The following is a 23,304-nucleotide window of genomic DNA, read 5'->3' on the forward strand; positions in this document are numbered from 1 at the left end:
AGCCACATATACCAGAGCTGGTGGGTTCAAACCCAGCCCAGGCCTGCCAAACAACAATGACAACTACAACAACAAAGTAGCTTGGGTGTTGTGGTGCATGACTGTAATCCCAGCAACTTGGGAGGCTAAGGGAAGAGAATCACTTAAGCCCAAGAGTTTGAGGTTGCTATGAGCTATGATGCCACAGCACTCTACCGAGGGTGACATACTGAGACTCTGTCTCAAAAAAAAGAACCAATGAAAGAAATGCAATAAAAATAATAGACCTACACACTTTGCATGCAAGACAAATCAAGGGGGAAAAAACAACTGGAAGTAAATAGACTACTTGAGTCAGTGAGGGAGATCTTAACATACCTAGATTAAATACTACCACCTAACAGTGAAGAATGCACCTTCTTCTCAAGATCCCATTGACCAATGACCAAATTAATAACTAATAAGCTGCTATGAAAGTATATCAGGAAGCTCTTAAGAAAGTAAATAAATTTAAAAAAAACACTGTCTGATCACAATAACATAAAATTAGGCCAGGTGCAGTGGCTCATCCCTGTAATCCTAGCACCTATATCTGGGCACCTATACTCCCAGCTACTCAGGACGCTGAGGCAAGAGAATCACTTGAGCCCAAGAGTTTGAGGTTGCTGTGAACTATGATGCCTCAGCACTCTACCCACAGCCACAGAGTGAGGAAGGGAGGAAGGGAGGAAGGGAGTGAAGGAGGATTTAAAAGAGTGAGCAGAGGAAAATTCATAGTACTAAAAACTTACCAGCAAAAACAAAAGAATAAACACTGAATTGAATACTTAGCTCAAAAATGAAAAGAACAAAGAAAAAACGCACAATTATACCAAATTAAAACAATACGGTATAAATATTCATAAAAACAGAAGAGGTTGTCTTAAAGTCAAAAGAGATCACTTGTGTGGACCTCTATGCAAATAAAGTTATGTGTCACTTAATGAGGACAGACTCTGAGAAAGACATGGTTAGGTAATTTCATCACTCCAGCATCTACGCAAACCTGGACGGTGCACCTACTACACACCCAGCCCATATGGCTGTCCCACATTGCTCCCAGGCCACAGACTTGGACAGCATGTTACTACACTGAACACTAGAGACAACTGTAACACAGTGGTAAGCTTCTGAGTATGTAAACATACCTAAACATAGAAAGGCATAATAAAAACATAATAGAAAAGATTTTTTTAACTGTATACCTGGCTAGGTGTAATTCTAACTCTCTGGGAGGCCAAGAACGGTGGATTGCTTGAGCTTAGAGCAGCAAGACCCCTATCTCTAGAAATGGCCAAGCATAGTGGCAGGCACCTATAGTCCCAGCTACTCAAGAGGCTGAGGCAAGAGGATCACTTGAGCCCAAGAGTTTGAGGTTGCTGTGAGCTATGATGCCACAGCACTCTACCCAGGGCAACTAAGTGAGACTCTTGTCAAGAAAGAAAGTGAGAGAGAGAGAAGGGAGGGAGGGCTGGAGGGAGGGATGAAGGAAAAGAAGGGGAAGGGAGGGGAGGGGGAAAGCCATACACCTATAGAGGACACTTACCCTGAAAGCAGCTAACAGGACTGGAAATTGCTCTGAGTGAGTCAGTGTGTGAGTGGCAAGTGACTGTGAGGCCTGTGCACTACTGTAGACTTTATAAACACTGCACACTTAGGCTATGCTGTATTAACTTTAAAATTTTCTTTCTTCAATAACAAAACAAACGTAGCTTATTGTAACTTTTTTATTGTATAACTATTTTAATTTTTATTTTTTTCACCTTTTTTATTAGATCATAACTGTGTACATTACTGCATTAATGGGGTAGTATGTGATGATTTTATACACAATTTGGAATGTTTACATCAGACTGGTTAACACAGCATTCCCCTCACTTATTTAATTGTTGTGTTTAGACATTTATGCTCTACTATTAATAAACTTGACATGTACCCTTGCAATGCTCACAGAGGTGAGGTCCCACCGATTACCCTCAAATTTTCATTTTTAAACTTTTTGACTCTTTTGTAGTAATAATTACCTTAAAACACAAGCACACTATACAGGTATACAAAAATTTTCTCTTTAGATCTTCATTCTATAAGCTTTTCTTCTATTAAAAAAATTTATTTACCTTTTCAACTTTTTTGGTAAGAACAAATACATTAATATTAACCTAGGCCTATACAGTGTCAGGATCAATATCACCGTCTTCCACCTCCACATCTTATTTAGCTAGAAAGGCTTTAGGGGCAATAGCATATCTCAAGCTGTCATCTCCTATGACAACGATGCCTTCTTCTGGAATACCTCCTCAAGGACCTAAGGATTTTACACTTAACTTTTTGTAGAAGTAAAAGGAATACACTCTAAAATACAATAATAATACAGGAAGTACATTAAACAGTAAAACAGTCACTTATTACCCTTATCAGGTATCATATACTATACATAATTATATGTTATACTTTTATGCAACTGGCAGAGCAATAGGTTTCCTTAGACCAGAAAAACCACAAACACATGGGTAATGCATTGTGCTACAATGTTACAAAGGCTATGATCAGCTCAGGAAGAGGCAATTCAGGCAATAAGAATTTTTCAGCTCCATTATAATTTCATGAGACTACCACTGTGCATGCCATTTACCATATACTGAAATGTCTCTGTGTAGTATATGTCTGTAAATTTTAAAACCAAGATGATACGGATAATTTCTAACAAAAGTAAAGATTACCAAAATTGCCCCCATTAGAGACAGAAAACTTAAACAGAACAATTTCTAAAAAAAATACGTAGAAATTTATTTAGGAACCATCATACAAAAAAGCAAAAGGCCCAGTTGAGTTCTCAGGCAGAAATTCTACGAAGTCTTCAAAGAGTGCTGAAAATAAAGAAAAATGTCTTAAATCTTTTTATGAAGGAGACATAATATTGACATCCAAAATAGAAAAAGGCATTCCGAAAAATAACCTACAGACCAATATCACTCATGGATATTGAAGCTAATATTGTATTGACTATTTTTGGAAAGGAAATTCAATGCAACAACATAAGAAAAAGACACCATGTGGAATTCATTCAAGAAATGCAAGGTTGGGCAGCTCCTGTGGCTCAGTGAGTAGGGCGCCAGCCCCATATGCCGAGGGTGGCGGGTTCAAACCCAGCCCCGGCCAAACTGCAACCAAAAAATAGCCGGGCGTTGTGGCGGGCGCCTGTAGTCCCAGCTGCTCGGGAGGCTGAGGCAAGAGAATCGCGTAAGCCCAAGTGTTAAGAGGTTGCTGTGAGCCATGTGACGCCACGGCACTCTACCTGTGGGTGGTACAGTGAGACTCAGTCTCTACAAAAAAAAAAAAAAGAAATGCAAGGTTGATTTAATATTAGGAAACCCAGTATTATGCAACATATTAATAGATCTAAGCAGAGGAAATTATTCCATCATCTTCTGAAATGCTTTCAACAAAACTCACCATCCACATCGGATAAAACTCTAAGAGGAAGTCTTTGCCAGAGTAATTAGCCAGCAGAAAGAAATAAGGGGAATACAAACTGGAAAGGAGAAAGTCAGTTTGTCCTTATTGGAAGACAACATGACCTGATAGCTACAAAAACTGAAAGACTGGGTAAGAAAACTTGCAGGATAGAAAATCAACATATAACAGACCAAAAACTACAAAAAGACCAGACGAAAACATAGGGAAAACCCCTCAGATATTGGTCCAGACAGAGCTTTTGGGGGGGGTAATACCTCAAAGAACAGAAAACAAAAGCAATAATTGGCAAATGGATTATCAAACTAAAAAGATCCTGCAATGCAAAGGAAACAATCAATCGAATGAAAAGACAACCTACAGAATGGGGCAAAATATCTGCAAAACATCTATCCAGCAAGAAATTTAATATCCAGAATATACGAGAAATTCAAATAACTAAGCAGCAAAAAAACAAATAATTCAATTAAAAATGGACAAATGATCTAAATAGACACTTCTTAAAAGATGTTCAAAAGTCCACCAGGTATATGAAAGAATGTTTAACATTATTAATTATCAGGAAAATGCAAATCGTCCCACCCCAGTTTAAAATAGCTATTATTAAAAAAAAATTTTTTTAAACAGATGTTGGCAAGGATGCAGAAAAAAGAAAACTTTTATTCATTGTTGTTGGTGGGCATGTAAATTAGTATAGCAATTATGGAAAATACTATGAAGATCTTCCAGAAAACTAAAAATATAAATACCAAATGAAGCAGCCATCACACTACTAGGTATATATCCAAAGGAAAGAAAATCAGTATGTCGAAATATCACATGCACTTTCCATGTTGACTGCAGCACTATTCACAATAGCTAAGATTTGGAATCATTCCAACAAATAAATGAATAAATAAAATGTGACATGTACAAAGGAAGATGATACAGTCATAAAAATGAAATCTTGTCTGGAGGTCATTATGTTAAGTAAACAAACCAGGCACAGGAAGACAAATACTGCATGTTCTCACTCACAAATCTGAGCTCACTGAATCGATCTCATGGAAGCAGAGACTGTAATACTAGTTGCCAGAAGCTGGGAAGGGTGAGGGGTGAGGCGTATATTGGGTACAGAATTAGTTAGAGAGGAGGATTCAGTTCCAGTGTTCCACAGCATAGTAGGATGCTTATAGTTAACGATAATTTACTAAATATTTCGAAATACCTAGAAGAGAGGATTTGGCATGTTCTCAACATAAAGAAGTGATAAATGTTTCACGTGATGGATGCCCGAGTTGCCCTGGGATAATGTGATCGTTTGATCATTACATATTGTACACAGAAATCAAAATATCCCATGTACACCAAAAACACATACAAGTATTTACATCAATTAAAAAAACTCTAAGAAAATAGATATTTATGGAAAGTTTCTTAACATGAGAAAATGTATGTGTACAGCCAAAAAGCCAGTATCTTATTTAATAGGAGGCACACTAAAGTTAATTCCAACAACACAAGAAACAAGGCAAGATTACCCACAGTCTCCACTACTACTCAACACTGAATTTGCCAATGCAATTGGACAAAAGAAATAAATTAAGAGGAATAAGAATTGCTTTTTTAAAAAGAATCAAAAATTCATTTACAGATGAAAGGAGAGGACAGTAAAAATTCACTTTAAAGAAGTGAATGATAGAAATTAATTCAACACAGTCACCTATGCCTATAGTCCCAGCTACTCAGGAGGTTAAGGAAGAAGAATCACTTGAGCCCACGGGTGTCGAGGTTAGTGTGAGTTAGGACTGCACCACTGCACTCCAGTGTAGGCAACAGACCAACATCCTGTCTCTTAAAAAAAAAATTAACTCAAACTATAAAAAAGTTCACTAAGATAAGAAAATATAAAATGAACATTTAAAAAAGCCTTTAAATATACATACATTAACAAGTTAGAGGTCAAAATGATAGAAAAAACTATGAAAGATAGAGAAAACATTTACAGTAGCAATTAAGAACATAAAACATGTACACAGGAAAAACAGAAACTACTTAACACTGACCTTGTGTCTATGGGTTCTGCATGCATGTATTCAACTAAATATATATGAAAAATACTGGGGAAAAAGTGCATCTCTACTGAAAATGTACGTATTTTTTGAATTGTTATTATTCCATAACCTACACAGTGTTAACAACCATTACCTATCATCCACACTGTATTATGTATTATAAGTAATCTAGAGAAAGTTAAAGTATACAGGAGGATGTGCATAGGTCATGTACAAATACTGTGCCATTGTTAGTTAGAGACTTGAGCATCTGTGGATTTTGGTTAATCCTAGAACCAAAACCCCACACATACCAAAGGAAATTTGTCTACCCCAAATCTACACTGATAAAACATTAAAACACTGCTAAAAGACACAAAGGTAGACCATGAAATGAATGTACGAGGTCTGACAATTTAGTTTGCAAATTTGCCTTCATACACTTACAGTGGCAGCAACTCAGTAAGGTTTCATAACTGTGACACATCAGTGGCTCAGAGCTGTGTTCATGTTGACACGTGGTGGCATCTTGCTTCAATCATTCATTATTGTTGTGTGTTTTTACGTGCCATCTCAAGAATCTCAGGACTTAAATTAGAGCAATTAGAACAAACATTAAATTTTTTATTAAACTTGCCAAGAGTGGAACTGAAATCAAGAACATGTTAGTCTAAGTTTATGGGGATAAAGCCGAGAATAAAACAGCAGTATACAAGTAGATTGAAAGTTTTCCGAGGCAAGAGAAAGCATCACTGATGAAGAGAGGTCAGGGCAGCCAGTAAAGAGCAGAACTGACGAAAACATTGCGAAATTTGTGCATCAAAAATTATCAGCAGACTATAAGAAGCATAGCAAACCAAGTAAGCATCAATAGAGAAACATCAGAAAATCCTAAGAATCTTAGCATGAGAAAAGTGTATACAAACATGTTCCCAAAGGACCTCACAGAGGAATAAAATCAAAGGAGAGTTGAAGTTTGCAAGACCTTTTGGAGAGGCAAGACAATGTTTGGGGCCCTTTTAATCACTGGTGATGAAACATGGGTGTACCAACACAACTCTGAAACAAAGCATCAAAATTCACAATGGAAGTCAGCCAATTCTCCACAATCAAAAAGTTCCATCACTCCAAAGCACAAGTCAGAATGATGTTGCTAACCTTTTTTAATATCAAAGCGATTGTCCATGATGAATTCATGCCAACTGGGCAGTTAACCACATTTACTATCCGAAAGTGCTGAAAAGGGTGCATGAAAAAGTTAAATGAAAGCAACCTGAACTATTCACCAACAACTCACAACTCCTGTATCACGACAACATACCAGCTCACACGGCACTGTTTTTAGCCAGTACACAACTGAACTGGAAACCCTGCCCTACTCACCTGCTCTGGCCCCCAGTGACTTTTTTCTTTACCCAAAGATAAAGAAAATATTGAAAGTAAGATATTTTAATGACACTCAAGACATCAAGGGTAATATGATGACACCTCTCATGGCCATTCCCGAAAAAGAGTTCCAAAATTGCTTTGAAGGGTGGACTAGGCACTGGTGTCAGTGAATAGCTTCATAAAGGGAGTACTCCGAAGGTGACTAAAGTGATATTCAGCAATGAAGTATGGAGCACTTTTCCTAGGATGAGTTCATGAACTTAATTGTCAGACCTTTGTAGTTATGACTTTAAGAGCCATGCTAACATTTCATATACTCAAAAAAATTAAAACCAACCAGGAAGTGGGCACAATCTATAACTGAATAAAAGTAGTAACAAATTCACCTAATTGTATTACAGATCAATAATAGACCACATTAATGGGGCGGCAAAGCAAAGAACCCAGGTACCTTGAAAAAAGAATAGAATAGAAGTATTATATTCCTGTTAGCAAAATCTATTTTTCACATGGGGATGGGTTAGTCACTCATGCCACTGTATAGAACAGCACTGAACAAATAATGTAAATATATTGTAGAATAAAAGACTTCTGTTTTTCATTGTTACAGAAGTTTCCTATGAGAGAGATTGCTAGACTGAATCCTACATAGCTGAAACAGAATCAAAGTGAACAAAATGACCTTATGCTTTTTCATACATATACAGACAGATGAGGATATCTGTGAATGTGCATACATGTCCTACCTCTGTCTGGTACCACCTAGAAGCAATGGCATCCCAGTAGCAACGAGCGTACCTAGTGTCCATATCTTAGTTTCTTTCTTCTTAGTTTCATTCACCAACAAAAGAAACCAGGGCTCCTTGGAGAAATGGTTGAATCCAAGACTTGACTCGAGGAAAGTACAAAGTAAGCCTATGAGCCTGAACTGTATAACTGTGTAAATAATTATCTCGCCTGTTTTTATTAATTTTTCTTAAACGTATTTATGGCTCACCTTTATTTCAGTGTTTAATATCAGAAGTTTTTTGGTCTTTACTTAGAGGTTTGATGCTTTGTGACCAGAAATACACTGTAAGGGATTAACTCTTATTTATATCAATTAGCCAATGGTAAAATTGGTTCCATGATAGAGTAGGGTCTCATTTATCAGCAGGTTCTTTGAAACTGCCATTTTAAGCAAAACAACACACAACAAGACTTCAAATAATGTCATTTCATTTAACATCATTTCATTATAATATTGACAAGTAAAAAATGGTTTTATCACCTGTAATTTCACGTTAAGTCTCAACTTCTAAGACCCTATCGCCAACATTAAATGAGAATTTACTGTAATGTATTTCTTGCACAGTTTCAGGAATCCAACTTCTGTGAAAATGGAGGAAAGAACACACTTTGTTTTATTAAGAAATTTAGCAAGAGTTGTTATTCCCTCTGGAAAGACTCATCGCAAGGGCAATGCTGTTCTCGGTATTTAAGTTACATTTGCATTCATCACTCTTTCACTGTACTTCAACACACAGGCCCTTTCATTAAGTCTGCTAGTGTATTTGAGACTGAGCATTTCTATTTTGAAACATAATCATGTTTTGTTTATTTTCCCTTATATAACAGCATTGTGTTGATTTGTAATTCATGAATTTCACTTCAGCAAAATACAGGATACACTGCACAACACCTGTTATATAAAAGGATGGCTGAGTCTGGTGTGGTCCAGAATCACTGCCCCAGGTCTACAGCAGAGCTAAGACTCTCCAGATGTTAGAGAAGGACCGTCCTTCTCCATCACCTCTAAGAACATGTATAAGGCCCATACCTGCTCCATCTATACAGTGCACCTTCTGCCCAAGACCCCACGTCTCAGCTGCATCTGCGTTCTCCTCTAACGCCAAGCTTTAAGCCTCTAACAGTTATCCAAAACAAACATACTTAGGCAGTGGGACAATGCATGGACAAGAAAGATAATCTCAGGGCACCATTTGCCTAGGATCACTCTGAGTTTTAACAGTCCTAATTATACGGTATGCTTCTCAGGCCACTGATTACCAACTTGGTTCATTTCAAATACCTCTATGAACAACTATCTAACGTAACAAGATAAATAAGAAAAAGCTTACAGCCTAGAAGGAAAAAAGAATTTTTTTTAAGTTTCTTAAAACTTGTTTAATGAATAGCCACAGTTTCTAGTCTCAACATTTTTAAATTACCTTTCTTTAAATTTACTCAATTAATGATCCAGAATCCTTTATTATTTATTAAAATGGTGAAACATCACAATAGTAAATTAATCAATGTTTCCACCATGGATGACCAAAATACTATAAAACACGTTGACTCGAACAATTTTCTCATTTAAAGAAAAAGTCTTTTCCTTCAGTGACGATCAGGAAATACTGACAGGCATTTAAGGAAAGCACCAAGTTAAACTTTTTAGTTTTACCATACTCTTGCTTATTAATTTATGAGCTAGAAAGAGCTAGACAGCACATCATTGGTTGACACAAAGGATGAACTGTTGACTTCTAAAACACATTGTTAAAGGGATTCTTTTTTTTTTTTTTTGGAGACAGAGTTTCACCATCGCCATGGGTAAAGTGCCAAGGCACTGTCATAACTCACAGCAACCTCAAACTCTTGGGCTCAAGCAATCCTACTGCCTCAGCCTCCCAAGTAACTAGGGCTACAGGCATCTACCATGATGCCCTGCTACTCTATCTTTAGTAAAGATGGGGTCTTGCTCTTATTCAGGTTGGCGTCGAACTTCTCAGTTTAAGCAATCCACCTGCCTCGGGTCCTACAGTGCTAGGGTTACAGGTGCGAGCCTCGTACCCAGCCATTAATGCCAGTCTTAAGAGAAGGAAATATATGTAAGTCCTAATTTTTTTTTTAATTTATGTATGTAACATCTTAGCCATGAACTTCTCCTATGCATTTTGTTATTATTTCATCGGCGATCACTAAGAGTAAACAAAAAGAAGAAAAGTTCTTGAATGTCCACTATAGTATTTCTTGAATGTTCTGAATAAAGGTAAAAGGAAATACAAGTGTTATTTGTTCACAAGTATTTTGAGGACCTCCTCCAATACACGGTTCTTAACAAACAAAGATAAATAAAACGTGTATCTTGTCCCAAAGTTTACACCCTGTAGAAAAGACATCAAGTTAGCCCATGATGAACACTCCTCCTCCTTCTTAATAACAGAACCCCAATTCTGTTAGGAACAACAATGTACATAGTGAAAAAAACAAATGAAAAAAAAAATACTACATTTCCCAGCTCCCTTACAAATACAGATAGTCCTGATACATGTGAGTCCACATAGTAAGATCCAAATACAGTGTTAAGTGAGACTTCCCAAACAGTCAGTTCCTGTAATAGAAGGCTGACTCAGCTGACAGGCTCACCTTGGTACTTCCTCCTTCTGGGAAAACACATGTGAGAGCTGCACAGTGGCAACCATCTGACATCATAAGGCAAAGACCAATAAACTACAAGAGACTTTTACCCTCACACCCTTGAACTGGTAAACAAAAGCCAGCAACTGCCTAACTATGGATTTCACATTATGTGAGAAATACATAGTTCCTATCTTATTCAAGCTTCTTTTAAGTTTTTTGTGATAGATGAACTTAAAATCTAACAAGAAAGAAACATTGAAAAAGTTTTATGAAAATCCTCAGAGGAAGACATTAGTTCTGACAGAGGCAAGGGCTGGACAAAACAAACATAAATTGGTTCTTTCATTTGTTCAACTACCATTGTCAACCAGTATACAAGGGGTTGAGATACAGCAGCTCCCCTAAGAAACTTTGAAAAGGGTTACAAATAGACAAAGTGATTATTAAAATACAGAGTTATCTCAACGGTGCAGCCACACACAGATGTGCTAATTATGCCCACCCACTCTAATAGCCACAAAGGTAGCATCCTATCATCAAAGGAACAATCGGAGCTAGCTGCAGCCTTGACAGCTGTAAGAACAGTAAAATGTGAATACAGTATACTTTGAGCTATGAGTGGAGTTGCATATTATCTGTGGATTTTATTTCTCCTTCACTGCCTCCTCTATCCAATTTTCCAGGATCATAGAAAAAACATGCTTTAATGTCATCAAAAATCTAAGTAACTTCCCGAATGTGGTCCAGAGAACACCTAAACTTAAGTGCAAATATAAAATATCTAATATTTTAGTAGCATATCCTATAAATTTAAAGAAATATGACTCTATTATTTCACTTATTAATAATTATTAAACACTACTAAGTTACTAAAAATTAGGAAAGATTGTCAAACAGTATACAATAAGGGAAGAAAAAAATGAGTGTCTTTTTTTCCCTCTGCTGTTACATAAACACACACACCAACAATAAGCAGAATAGCTTTCAAACCAAAACAATAGGAAGTCACTTTTGGCTGAAAGAACAGGCTTAGATCATGTTGATTTCTTCTTTAATCCTGCTAAAGCAAGTTTCTGCATGCTTACTGGAGCCTCCACCTACAAAGTTGTTAGGACAACAGCCAACACATATATTCAATTACGTAAGTATTCAATGCTATCAGCCAGCTGTTGCCAGTACACAATACACTGACCTCTTTCGCTCTTGCTTAAAATGGCAAAAACAAAGCAACTGTTGATATAACAGTAATCATGAAATATGCAAAATACTTTCTTCAAAAAGATTGTAGATAACTATAAAACTCAGTTTTGCATTTTAAAATGCCCTACTACCTCTGAACTGCTTTTTTGTTCCTGATTTGCAAATTAAGTTACTAACCTTTTAACTGTAAATTTATTCCTTCAGTTCTTTAAAAAAAAAAAAAGAAGAAGAAGAAGAAGGCAGCCAGGAATTCAAAAATAAAATATACTTTCCCTTCATTTCCAATCAAATTTCTCACTGGAATACATCACATGGTAATCTTCTGCCTTCCCTCTCATTCATCTTCACGTTCTTCCATGGTTAGAAGACAACTGACTTGAAGCGTGTTATAGGAAACGGTCAAAATCTGCTCTGAACATAACTCTCACCCCTCACTTTAGTAATCAAGAAAAAACTCTTCATCTATGTTTCCAGGAAAAGTGTTTCTCTAATTCCATTATTTCCAAACTAGCTCATGAGGGGAGGTGCGGGAAAGTCCTAGCAACAACAGAAAACAGACTAAGCAGAACTATGACATGAGACTTGAATAAAATTCGCATATGGTGGGTGAGAACTAATTCCTAATAACAATTTATCCAAAGAAACTTGGGCTTCCTCAAATTAGCTTTCAATTCAATTCAGTGAGTAACTCAGTGCTAATTAATGACCAGGCATAGTTCTAGAGACCAAGGAGGCCTCAGTAAAGACAAACAACATCATTCTCCTTATACATGTTTCATGCCTCTCACAAAATCATGTATCTAGTTAACTGTTTCAACACTTCTACTTCTTTCCCAAAACAGCCAGTTTTTTTTTTCTCCAATTTTAGTGGTTATCTTATGTTTTCTGCTCATTCATCAAACCTAGACAATTTGATATTCAAATGTAAGACAAGTGTTCTGAGATTAACATAGTTATATTACTTACATAATTTATAACATACTTAACATAAAATTATACATCAGCAATGACATAAAATTATACATCAGCAATGACTTGATGCAGTGACAACAAAACGATACTAAACTTTTCTCCCCCCCTCCCAAAAAAGGGAAGAATCACTTCAACTTAATTATACAAATATGTGCTGAATAATTAAGTTCAATTAATTGGGTTAAACTCAAGGCCAAACACTACCAGGTTTTTATGCACCTTTCCTACCCTCTGATTCAAGATGAGACGCTTCAATCAATCCAACAGCCAGAATCCTGAAGTGGCCTGGTTCCTTCAGGTTAGTGAGGAGAACAAGATCCTGCCATTCACAGCCAGGCTTCTGCAGCATGGCCAGATGACTCCAAGACTGGACAAGTATTCTTACGTCTTTCACTACTCCCCTCAGAAAAGAAACTGTAGACCAATAGTGACAAACATGAGCTTCACAAAAGCAAGATATAAAAGCAAAACATCACAGTTTCTTAAAAGAGGGCCCTCTACTGTAATATTAGAAATTTAAAATTTGAAATTTGAAAATTAGAGTGTTCTTGCCACTTTTTCCAAATACATAAACTGTGTCTGTCAAGGGACTCACAGGAACCTTGGGAGACCATTCTTAGAACAGCTGACAAGCAGTGTTAGCTCATCAATAGCAACATAGAGTCAGAGGGTCAAAGACCCCAAATCAAAGAATTTTCCTGAGACCACTACTGTGACCTCAAAACTCTCAATCTAGCAAAGAGCCAAATATACAAACAAATAATAAAATGTAATAATGCAACAATAGATTTTTGTATAGGATAAAGAAATAGCACAGAACAGAGGGTGATTACCTCTGTGGACCTTGGAGGTATAAGGTGAGGGTTAGAAGAAAGATCCCTTGCAGAAGATAATATATTTGACATGATCTCCAAATATGAACTATTTCAGCCAGGTGGGATTAACATGGTGTGTGTGTGTTGGGGGGGGGAGGGAGGGTGAGTACACATATGCCCATACCCCCATTTGGGAGAAAGCGGGAAAGAAAGAGAATTTTCCTGGGAAAAGGAAGAAAAAATACAAACATATCATGTGTTTGGAAAATTTTATAATGTGGGGGAACAGCAAAATTTTATGCAGGAATTTCCAGATGACTACAACCAAACAAGATAGGCAATGCTTACGTAAATACTAATTGGGGAAAAGGTGAGGGAGATGAGGAAAGAGTTCTGACATGAGGTCATTCAGATGGACAAGTCCAGGAAGCAGTGGTAATACAAGTTGGAACTGGAAGGAGAGATTAAGGTCAAAAACAAAGACTAGGGATAATCAGCATATAGATGTTGTCTAAATAATGGAAGTAGATGAGAAATGGTAGGAAAATATAAATTCATATAAATTATAGCACTGTTTAGAGGGAAAAAATCGTATTACTCAGTATCTGATCAATAATACATAGTAACTCAAAAAGTCCAATCTTTTGAACTAACTTCCCACATAAAAGGAAAAATTTTAGTAGGGGCAAGGATAGCTGAATCAATGAAATGATTAACAAAAGCATCCAATGATTCACTGTATCTGCTACTGCCATTTTAGACAATAAGATAAAACTAATACTAAAGATGTTTCATATAGCCAGAAAAATTAAAATATCTAAGTTTAAACGAAAAATCAATAAAATACAGTATTTTTAAAAGTGTAACTCAAATAATTTACATAATCTAACAAGTTTCCTTTAAAAGACCAACCCAAAACTCAGTGTGATTTTTATCATCCAATGCCAAAATTTTTTTGATTAAAAATTAACTGAATTATTTTCTTTTAAACTGGATAATTACTAATCGAAAGCACTACGCTGTTCTTAACAAGACAGCTTTTGTAAAGGCAATTTACTTTATAAATTCAAGTTGAAATAATACTCTGGCACCTCTCCCTCCTTTAATTTATGAAGAAAAAGAAATAAAATATAAATCCACACAAAACAGAGAATATTTGCATAATAGGAACAGCAATCCCACAATACCTACATTTTTTGCTCAACAGAATGTTACATAAGGAACTTCCCTATGGAGGAAAGATGTTATAGAAAGCAGGTATCCTTTATCTCAAATGCATTTTTCTTCTTTGTCCTGTTCTCCCTTTATTCACAATTATTCTTTCAAGTAATTTTACCCAGATATCTAAGTCATCCCTTCAACATGACCATTTATTTCTACAGGCAAAGGAATACTAAGAAGTGACTCGAATGTCCACTATCAACATAGCTAACCACAGGGCCATTTGGGTTAATAATGCACAAGGTCAAGCAGAGGTTGACAGTCTTTGATCAAAGCAAGCTGGCTATTCTTACTGCCATTTACATATAGAACTCACAAGATGTGTTTATTTTCACCCTCCTTTGAGTGACCTCCCTTAGGTGGCATGGAAAGGATCCCACATTTCCATAAAGCATTAACTGAAAGAGTTTTCTTATTTGATACTCTCATTAAGAGCAAATTTTATTTTTTTGAAACTTTTGATCTTTTTCATTTACTTAAGAACCTTTCAACTTAAAGGCCATACCCTTTAAATAAAGGCTGGGCAACTGACAAAAGCGCAAGAGGAAACAGTACTTATGCAACAGGCTGCCATCACATGACTTGAGGCTCATTAGCAATTTTTTCTAAAGCAGTGCAGGCAATAACATTTAAGATTTCAAATTCAAAAGGCAGCCATAAGAAATCATTCTCCCCTCTATTTTTGCTACTTAAAATTCCTACTCTTTCATCAATCTGAATATCAATAATACAAATACTATTAAACCTTAGGAAAAAATACTTCAAAAGAACAACAAGAAAAAAGAATTCAGGCCATGGCTGTCTGGTCACAAATTCACAATTCCCAAATCTTCATCAATGAGACTGTATTAATAACATGAAAGACAATTAAGTTCCTTAGAGTTATCTTTCTTTATTCCTGTTAAAACAAGGTGGTCTCCTATGTGTTGGCTCAATAGAGACAAAAATGAAGTGATAGATACGTAACTAAAAACAACTATTAAATACAGAGAATACCTTGGAAGGAAAATGAAAGCTGATGATCAGAGATGATGACACTCACTATGAATGGTCAAGTGAAGGAAAATGGGTAGGAGGTCAAGATTAGAAAAAATAGGTCCCACCCTGTTGTAAAGGATTGGGTGCAACATAAGAAGAAAACATATACTATCAGCCCCTCCTAGAATTTAAATTTCACCCTGCTCACAGAGAAAAAAAAACAAAATACATGCAAGAGAGGAGGCCAAAGGGTCAGGCTGGAGTTGGGGGGGGGGGGGGGAATGGAAGTACAAATGTATGGCGTGACAGAAACTGTTCATTTCTGTATTTTTCTGCTAGGAAGTAGTTGAGATCAAGTGGAAAAGAATCTAAATAAAGCAATAATCTTATCACTGAAAGTCTTCAAAGGTATAGATGCCACTTGAATCTGATGTTTTCTTAATGTTAACTAGTATTGTGCCTTTTACAGGACTATATTTATTCTGGAAACAAATCAAAGGTTAGTTCAAGTGCTAGCTTAATAAAATCTAGTTGTGATGATCAAAAGCCTTCAAAATCATTAAAAATACTTAATCATATATATTAATAATATTCTTTTAAGATTTTTGAAAATATTTTTCAGAAAGTAAAATAGTACACAAAGGAAGCTGCTTGCTACCACTAGCTTTGTCTTGTTAAAATGACAAATTTTTGTTATGTGTCATTGCTTTGAACCATGTTCACAGTGGTACATGTATGGCGGTGTATGTATGTATGTATGTGTGTGTGTATGACAAAATCCATTGACACAGTTACATTGTTTTTTTTTTGTTTTTGTTTTTGTTTTGAGACAAAGTCTCACTATTCGTCCTTAGTAGAGTACTGTGACATCACAGCTCACAATAACCTCAAACTCTTGGGCTTAAGCGATTCTCTTGCCTCAGCCTCCCAGGTAGCTGGGACTACAGGCACCTGCCACCTGTTGTTTGGCAGGCCCAGGCTGGATTTGAACCCATCAGCTCTGGTGTATGTGGTCGGCACCTAGCCACTGAGCTATAGGCACCGACCCTATATTGGAGTTTTTAAATAAACTTTTAGAAACAGTCTAGAGGTATGCCTATTGATTACATTATAAAATTGATAATCATGGAAACTGCATTCTCTAGTAGCACTATCTTATTTACCCTTCCTATATAGGGAAAAAAAACAGAAAAATGAACAGCATCTAATGAACCATTCTCTACTCTAGTTTAATTCTTCCTGCTCCTAAATGTGACCCTAACTCTTCTCCTTCCCTTTCCTCCTGCCATAGCTCAGGTAAAAACTCCTATGTTCTTCTTCCATTCTGAGTTAAGGATCCCATCATATTCAACTATTACTTCCATGCAAACAATATTAAATCTGTATTTCAAGTGTCAACCTGTTTGTTATCTGTGTCAATTCTACATCTGCTCATCAGCTATCTTTATCAGGGAAGCACAGTAATGGAATAGTTAAGCATACAAACTCTACCTAGCCAGAATGCCTAGGTAAAATTTCATCCCACCATTTATGAACTGAACAGCCTTTGAAAACTTCATCTGTAAAAGAGATGTTGCTCTGCTATTAAAACAGGAATAAAAATGGAATCTACAACTCATAGATAGGCTGCAAGAATTAAGCTAGATAATAACCAATTCAAACAGTGCCTGACACATTGAAGACACTCAATAAAGCTCAAGTATATTCATTACCTTATTAAAATATTTAGCTGTAGGGGTGGCGCCTGTGGCTCAAAGGAGTAGGGCACCAGCCCCGTATACCGAAGGTGGTGGTTCAAACCCAGCCCCAGCCAAAAACTGCAAAAAACAAATAAAAATAAAAAATGGTCCCAGCTACTTGGGAGGCTGAGGCAAGAGAATCGCTTAAGCTCAGGAGTTGGAGGTTGCTGTGAGCTGTGTGATGCCATAGCACTCTACCAAGGGCCATAAAGTGAGACTCAGTCTCTACAAAAAAAATAAATAAATAAGTAAAATATTTAGCTGTAATGTCAAATACAACATGCTCAAAACCAAAACATGTCACTTCTCAAATTAAACTTCCTCTCTGGAATTCCTTACTTCATTGTAGCCAGAGACTTTGGAGTCATCTGCAACAACATTGAATGTGTAAAGAATTCTTCCTTCCAACTTTGAATGCCTCCATTTTATTTTTTAGTTATTATATTTTATTTTTTAGAGACAGGGACTCACTCTGTTGCCCAGGCTTGAGGGTAGTGGCATGATCTTAGCTCACTGCAGCTTCTACCTCCAGAGCTTAAGTGATCATCCTGCCTCAGCCTCCTGAGTAGCTGGAACTAAAGGCATTTGCCACCATGGCTGGATAACTTTTTAATTTTTTTGTAGAGATGGGTGTCACTGTGTTACCCTGGCTGTGAACACCACCACTTTAGATGAAACCATCTGAACATAAACTACTGCATCCTAACTGGACTCCTCCTCTGCGCTCTTCCTTACATACAGCTATCCTTCACGCTAATGTTACAATTATTCCTCTGAGACCATGGGAGCAAATACTGTTAGAAAATAAAAACGTGTTAAAGTTTACCACTTACAATGGTATAAAGATAGAAAAATATTTACTGCACAGGTAAAAGAGGAAAAGGATAGATTACTTTTGTTAACGATACTAGAACAGCTCAACATGTCAGAGTAGACCGAAATACCTCAATTCATGAGTTAGAAAACACAACTGGGAAGATTCAATTATCCTCACAGTCATTGAAAGATCTGATAATCACAATGAAAAGTACTATGGTATTCTTTGTTAAAAACTGATAGCAAGTTTATACAGAAAGGCAGTGAAAGAGCCAAGACACAAGACACTTGTAAACAAGAACTGAAAGCTAGTAGGCACTACCAAATATCTCTACTTAATATAAATCTATGCTGCTTATGACTGCAGAACAAGAATGAGAATAAACAAATACAGCAATGGAATGAGACAGAGAATGCAGGAACAGAACCGAACTTGTACGGACACTCAACATATGAAAGTGGGGGTAATGTACAGATAAAAGGGGAAAGAATCAATTTTTTTAAAAAAATGAATGATAACAAAACAATTGGATATCTACACAGAAAAACATAAAACAAAATTAGACCGCTTGCTGGTACCAGACACATACAAAAAACAATGCCAGATGGATTATAAACCTAAATGTAAAAGGTTAAAGCCATAAAACTTTTAGAAGAGTATATAGGAGAGTATCTTAAGAGCCTCAGGGTAAGGAAAGATCTCTAAACAGAACACAGACCAAAAGGAATGGATTGATAAATTTTAAACTAGTATTTCTCTTCATCAAAATACATCATTAAAGAAAGTTACAAGATAAGCCACAATTGAGAGAAGATATGTTTACCATGTATAATACTTACCAATTAGAACACATAAGATATATACCTACCATTTGCAGGTATGTACAAATAGTACAGACTTTTATGTATTTCAAAAAAGAAAACATCAAAATGAACAAAAGACCTGGAAAGCCATTTTACAAGAAAAAACAACCCAAATGGCCAGTAGACATATAAAAAGATGCTCAATCTCATTCATAAACCCATGGAAATGCAAATATAAACCATAAGGAGATACCATAATCACTAACAGACATGCAAAAATTTAAGTCTGTATATATCAAAAATTTAAGTCTGTATATATCAGTATTGGTGAGAATACAGAACAACAAACACAAACACACATTACTGGCAGGAATGAACGCTGTTACATCCACTCATGAAAAAGAGATCGGCACTGCCTACTAAAGTTTGAATGAGTACATATCTGTGACCCAAAATTCAACTCGTAGGTGCATATACTAAAATAATTCTTCCACATATGCACCAGAAAACTCATTTAAATATTCATAGCAGCAGTGTTCATAAAAGCAAAACACTGGGGAAAGCTCAAAGCTCTATCAATAATACAATGGATAAATTATGGCAAATTTTATGAATGGCCAGAGTTATTTTACACCCATCAACATGAATAAATGTAAAAGTAAAATGCTGAGGAAAAGTAAATCTCAGAAGAACACAAACAGCATAAGTCCAAGAAATAGAGTTCAAAATAGTTCTAAACATTATAACATGTTGTTTAAAGATACACTTATAAATCATAAATTCACTAACAAAAGTAAAGGAACAACTCACAGAAATCAAGAAAAAGGTTACCCCTAGGTAGTAGCTATGATTGAAAAAGGGACGCACAGTAGTTTCTATGATCTGACAATGTTCTATTTCTTCCCTGGGCTGATAGATACATAGATGTTAAGTTTATTATTATTATTTAACCTGTACATGCTTTGTAAACTCTCATGTATGCATAACATATTTCACAAGAAAACCAATAAGGGGGGAAGGTACTGAATATAAAAGTAAAGAAGTGGAGAATTTTTGGAAACCTGGCTGAGAAGTCGAGAACAAAAAAAGAGCAATATGTAACAGAGGTACACGGGGCTGAATAGACCTGGGCATGTTTAAATACCTATGAAAAGGGACCCATTGGGTTGGAGAGGTTAAAAATATAGAATGAAGAGATAATTTACAGAAGGAGTCTTCTGCAAAGGGAGGTGGAATAAGATTCAAAGCATCTATGAAAAGAAGGATACTTCTTCCTCTTTAACTTGAGGGAACAAAGCAAGAAGACTTATATGCCCAACTTCCCTAACATTATATCTATTATACCACCTAGAACAGTGCTAATAGGCAGGAAAGAGAAGACAGGCAAGGGCAGTGTCAGGCAATTTCACAAAGTACACCCTGGATTCTCTGAGAAAAGCACACAGTTAATACTTAACAAATATTCAAATCACCTATAGCTAACATTACAAATACTCAAATCACCTATTAAAAAAGTCCACATTAAAGCCAGGCACAGTGGCTCACACCTATAATCATAGCATTCTGGGAGGCCTAGGACAGTGGATCACCTGAGCTCAGGAATTCAAGACCAGTCTAAGCCAGGGCAAGACCCCATCTCTATTAAAAATAAGAGAAACTAAAAACTAGCCAGGCATTGTGGCAGGCGCCTGTAATCCCAGCTACTCAGGAGATTGAGGCAAGAGGATTGCTTGAGTCCAGGAGTTTGGGGTTGCTATGAGCTATGATGCCACAGCATTCTACCTAGGCCATCAAAGAGAGACTCTGTCTCAAAAAAAAAAAAAAAAGAAAGAAAAGAAAAATAACACAAAACACAATAACCTTAAAAGTCCAATTCATATTTTTAATAATATATACTAAATATTTATATTGACCTTAGAAGTCTTTTAAAAGCAAATTTTAAAATCAAAGTTTCTTTGATTATATAATATAAAATACAAAACAATCAACTTCTACTTACTTAATTGAGTTTCTAAAGTGGTCTTCTGCTGGGTTTTTTACAGTGCAACTGTTCAGGAGCCATAAATCAGCATCTGATGCATTTTCTATTAACAAAATGAACACAAAAAAAGAAAAGTAAGCAGCACATTTAATAATTCAAAACTATTCAAGTGCTTACTCAGATGGCACTGGGATTTCTAGGGGAAGGGAGAGAAAAGCAAAGAGTAAAGTCATGTAAACAGGCAAATACAACATGGTAGGCAACTGCTATCATACAGAAATAATTCTGAGCAATATTACAAATGTGTGCAACCCAGGCTCCATCTTTTCACTTCAAATGTAATCAGGATAAGCATTTTCTTCCTTTATATTGAATCCTTGAGACTAAGGATTTAATAACTTCCAAAAACTAAAGTGAAATTAGCCCCATCTTACATCTAATTAAAATTAACTTCCCCTTTTGGACAATTGTTAAGATTTGTCAGGAACAGTAATTGGCATACACTGACTATTCTTCAACTTGAGAAGTTACTAAAAATCAGCTGGGCACCATAGTTCAGTAGTTAGAGTGCTAACCCTTCCAAGCGAGTGCTTGGAAACAAGTGGGGAGATCAGAGGTGGTGGTTTGAACCTCACCTGAGCCTAAGAGGAAAAAAAAGAAGAAGAAAAGAGAGAAGTTATTAAAATATAACTTGTTGTAACCTAATCACTTGTACCCTCATATTAATCTGAAATAAAATACAAATATATATAAATAACTTGTCTGCCTTGAAAATTAATGATTTACATCAGAGAAATGCAAATCAAAACTACTTTGCAATATCATCTAACTTCAGTAAGATTAGCCCATACCACAAAATCCCAAGACCAGAGATGTTGGTGTGAATGTGGAGAAAAGGGAACACTTCTACACTGCTGGTGGGAATGGAAACTAGTATGTTCCTTTTGAAAAGATGTTTGAAGAATACTTAGAGATCTAAAAATAGACCTGCCATTTGATCCTACAATTCCTCTACTAGGTATATACTCAGAAGATCAAAAATCACATTATAACAAAGATATTTGTACCAGAATGTTTATTGCAGTCCAATTCATAATTGCTAAGTCATGGAAAAAGCCTAAGTGCCCATCAGCCCACGAACAGATTAATAAATTGCATATGTACACCATGGAATATTATGCAGCCTTAAAGAAAGATGGAGACTTTACCTCCTTCATGTTTACATGGATGGAGCTGGAACATATTCTTCTTAGGAAAGTATCTCAAGAATGGAAGAAAAAGTATCCAATGTACTCATCCCTACTATGAAACTAATTTATGGCTTTCATGTGAAAGCTATAACCCAATTATAACCTAAGACTATGGGGAAGGCGGACAGGGAGTAGAGGGGAGAGTGGAGGATGGGCAGAGGTAGGGTGATTGGTGGGATTACACCTACAGTGCATCTTACAAGGGTACATGTGAAACTTACTGGATGTAGAATATAAATGTCTCAACACAATAACTAAGAAAATGCCAGGAAGGCTATGTTAACCAGTATAATGAAAATATGTCAAATGGTCTATAAATGGTATGTCAAATGGTATAGTGTATGGTACCCCATGATTACATTAATGTACACAGCTATGATTTAATAATAAATAAATAAAAGATGTGGAAACAACCTAAGTGCTCTTGAATACATGAATGGATTAATAAACTGTGATGTATGTAAAAAAAAAAAAATGATTTACCTCAGGCAGTCTTTTATTCCTATCACCAATTTGGTTAATTAAACTATAATAAAGTCATGGGCAATGCAACAAATAATCCAAACCTATCACAAAAGTATTAAAAAGAATTTATAAATATCTGAAGTGCTTGATGCTAGTACACCTTCCTTTTGGACACTTTACCTGCCTAAAATGACTTTATACATTAAAATAGGACTACTATAAAGAAAGGGAAATGGCAGCCCCTTCAACAGCATCTCAGTAAGATAGGAAGGTAAGGTCAAATAAAGTTAACAACTAAGAAGAGGGACAGAGCAAGATGGCAGACTAGAAACATCTCCTTACTAGCCACTCAGGCAAAGCCAGGGAAAGAAAACTCCAACCACCTCTGGCTGAGGGAACCCACTCGGAAACATCACTCAGGGGGGACAGTGAAGCAGTGGTGGACTACAGGAGGCATTGAGGAGGTCTGGAGCTGAGGAAAACCAGCACAGAAGGCGAGTGCTTGGAAGCAGGTGGGGACCGGCCAACCAGCCCACCCGAAGGACTAGGAACAGGAAAAGGCTGTCCTGCAGTTTTTTGATCTGGAGCTAAATCCGCTCATTGGAGTGCTCTTGGAAGGCTTAAATGAGTGGGTGGACTCAAACAGTGTCCAGCAGCCAGAAGTGAATACTGGGTGGGGTGGATCTCTCATCAGCTTGACTGCTAGCTGGGTGCCACCACTGTGGGAAGGCTGTGTAGTAGCAATGG

At 36.4% G+C, this 23,304-nt stretch overlaps 1 protein-coding gene across 3 annotated transcripts in view; it reads right to left on the reverse strand.

Annotated features, from left to right (window-relative positions):
• Positions 1 to 23,304, reverse strand: part of CDKAL1 (CDK5 regulatory subunit associated protein 1 like 1) — a 704,761-nt gene that overhangs the window by 565,951 nt on the left and 115,506 nt on the right. For all 3 annotated transcript variants that reach the window (XM_053601908.1, XM_053601906.1, XM_053601907.1), the window contains one exon: positions 20,861 to 20,945. In XM_053601908.1, coding sequence (XP_053457883.1) covers positions 20,861 to 20,945 — 85 coding nt within the window. The remainder of the gene's footprint in view (positions 1 to 20,860; positions 20,946 to 23,304) is intronic.

Source organism: Nycticebus coucang, chromosome 9 (assembly GCF_027406575.1).
Source record: "Nycticebus coucang isolate mNycCou1 chromosome 9, mNycCou1.pri, whole genome shotgun sequence".
Taxonomy (NCBI): Eukaryota; Metazoa; Chordata; class Mammalia; order Primates; family Lorisidae; genus Nycticebus; species Nycticebus coucang.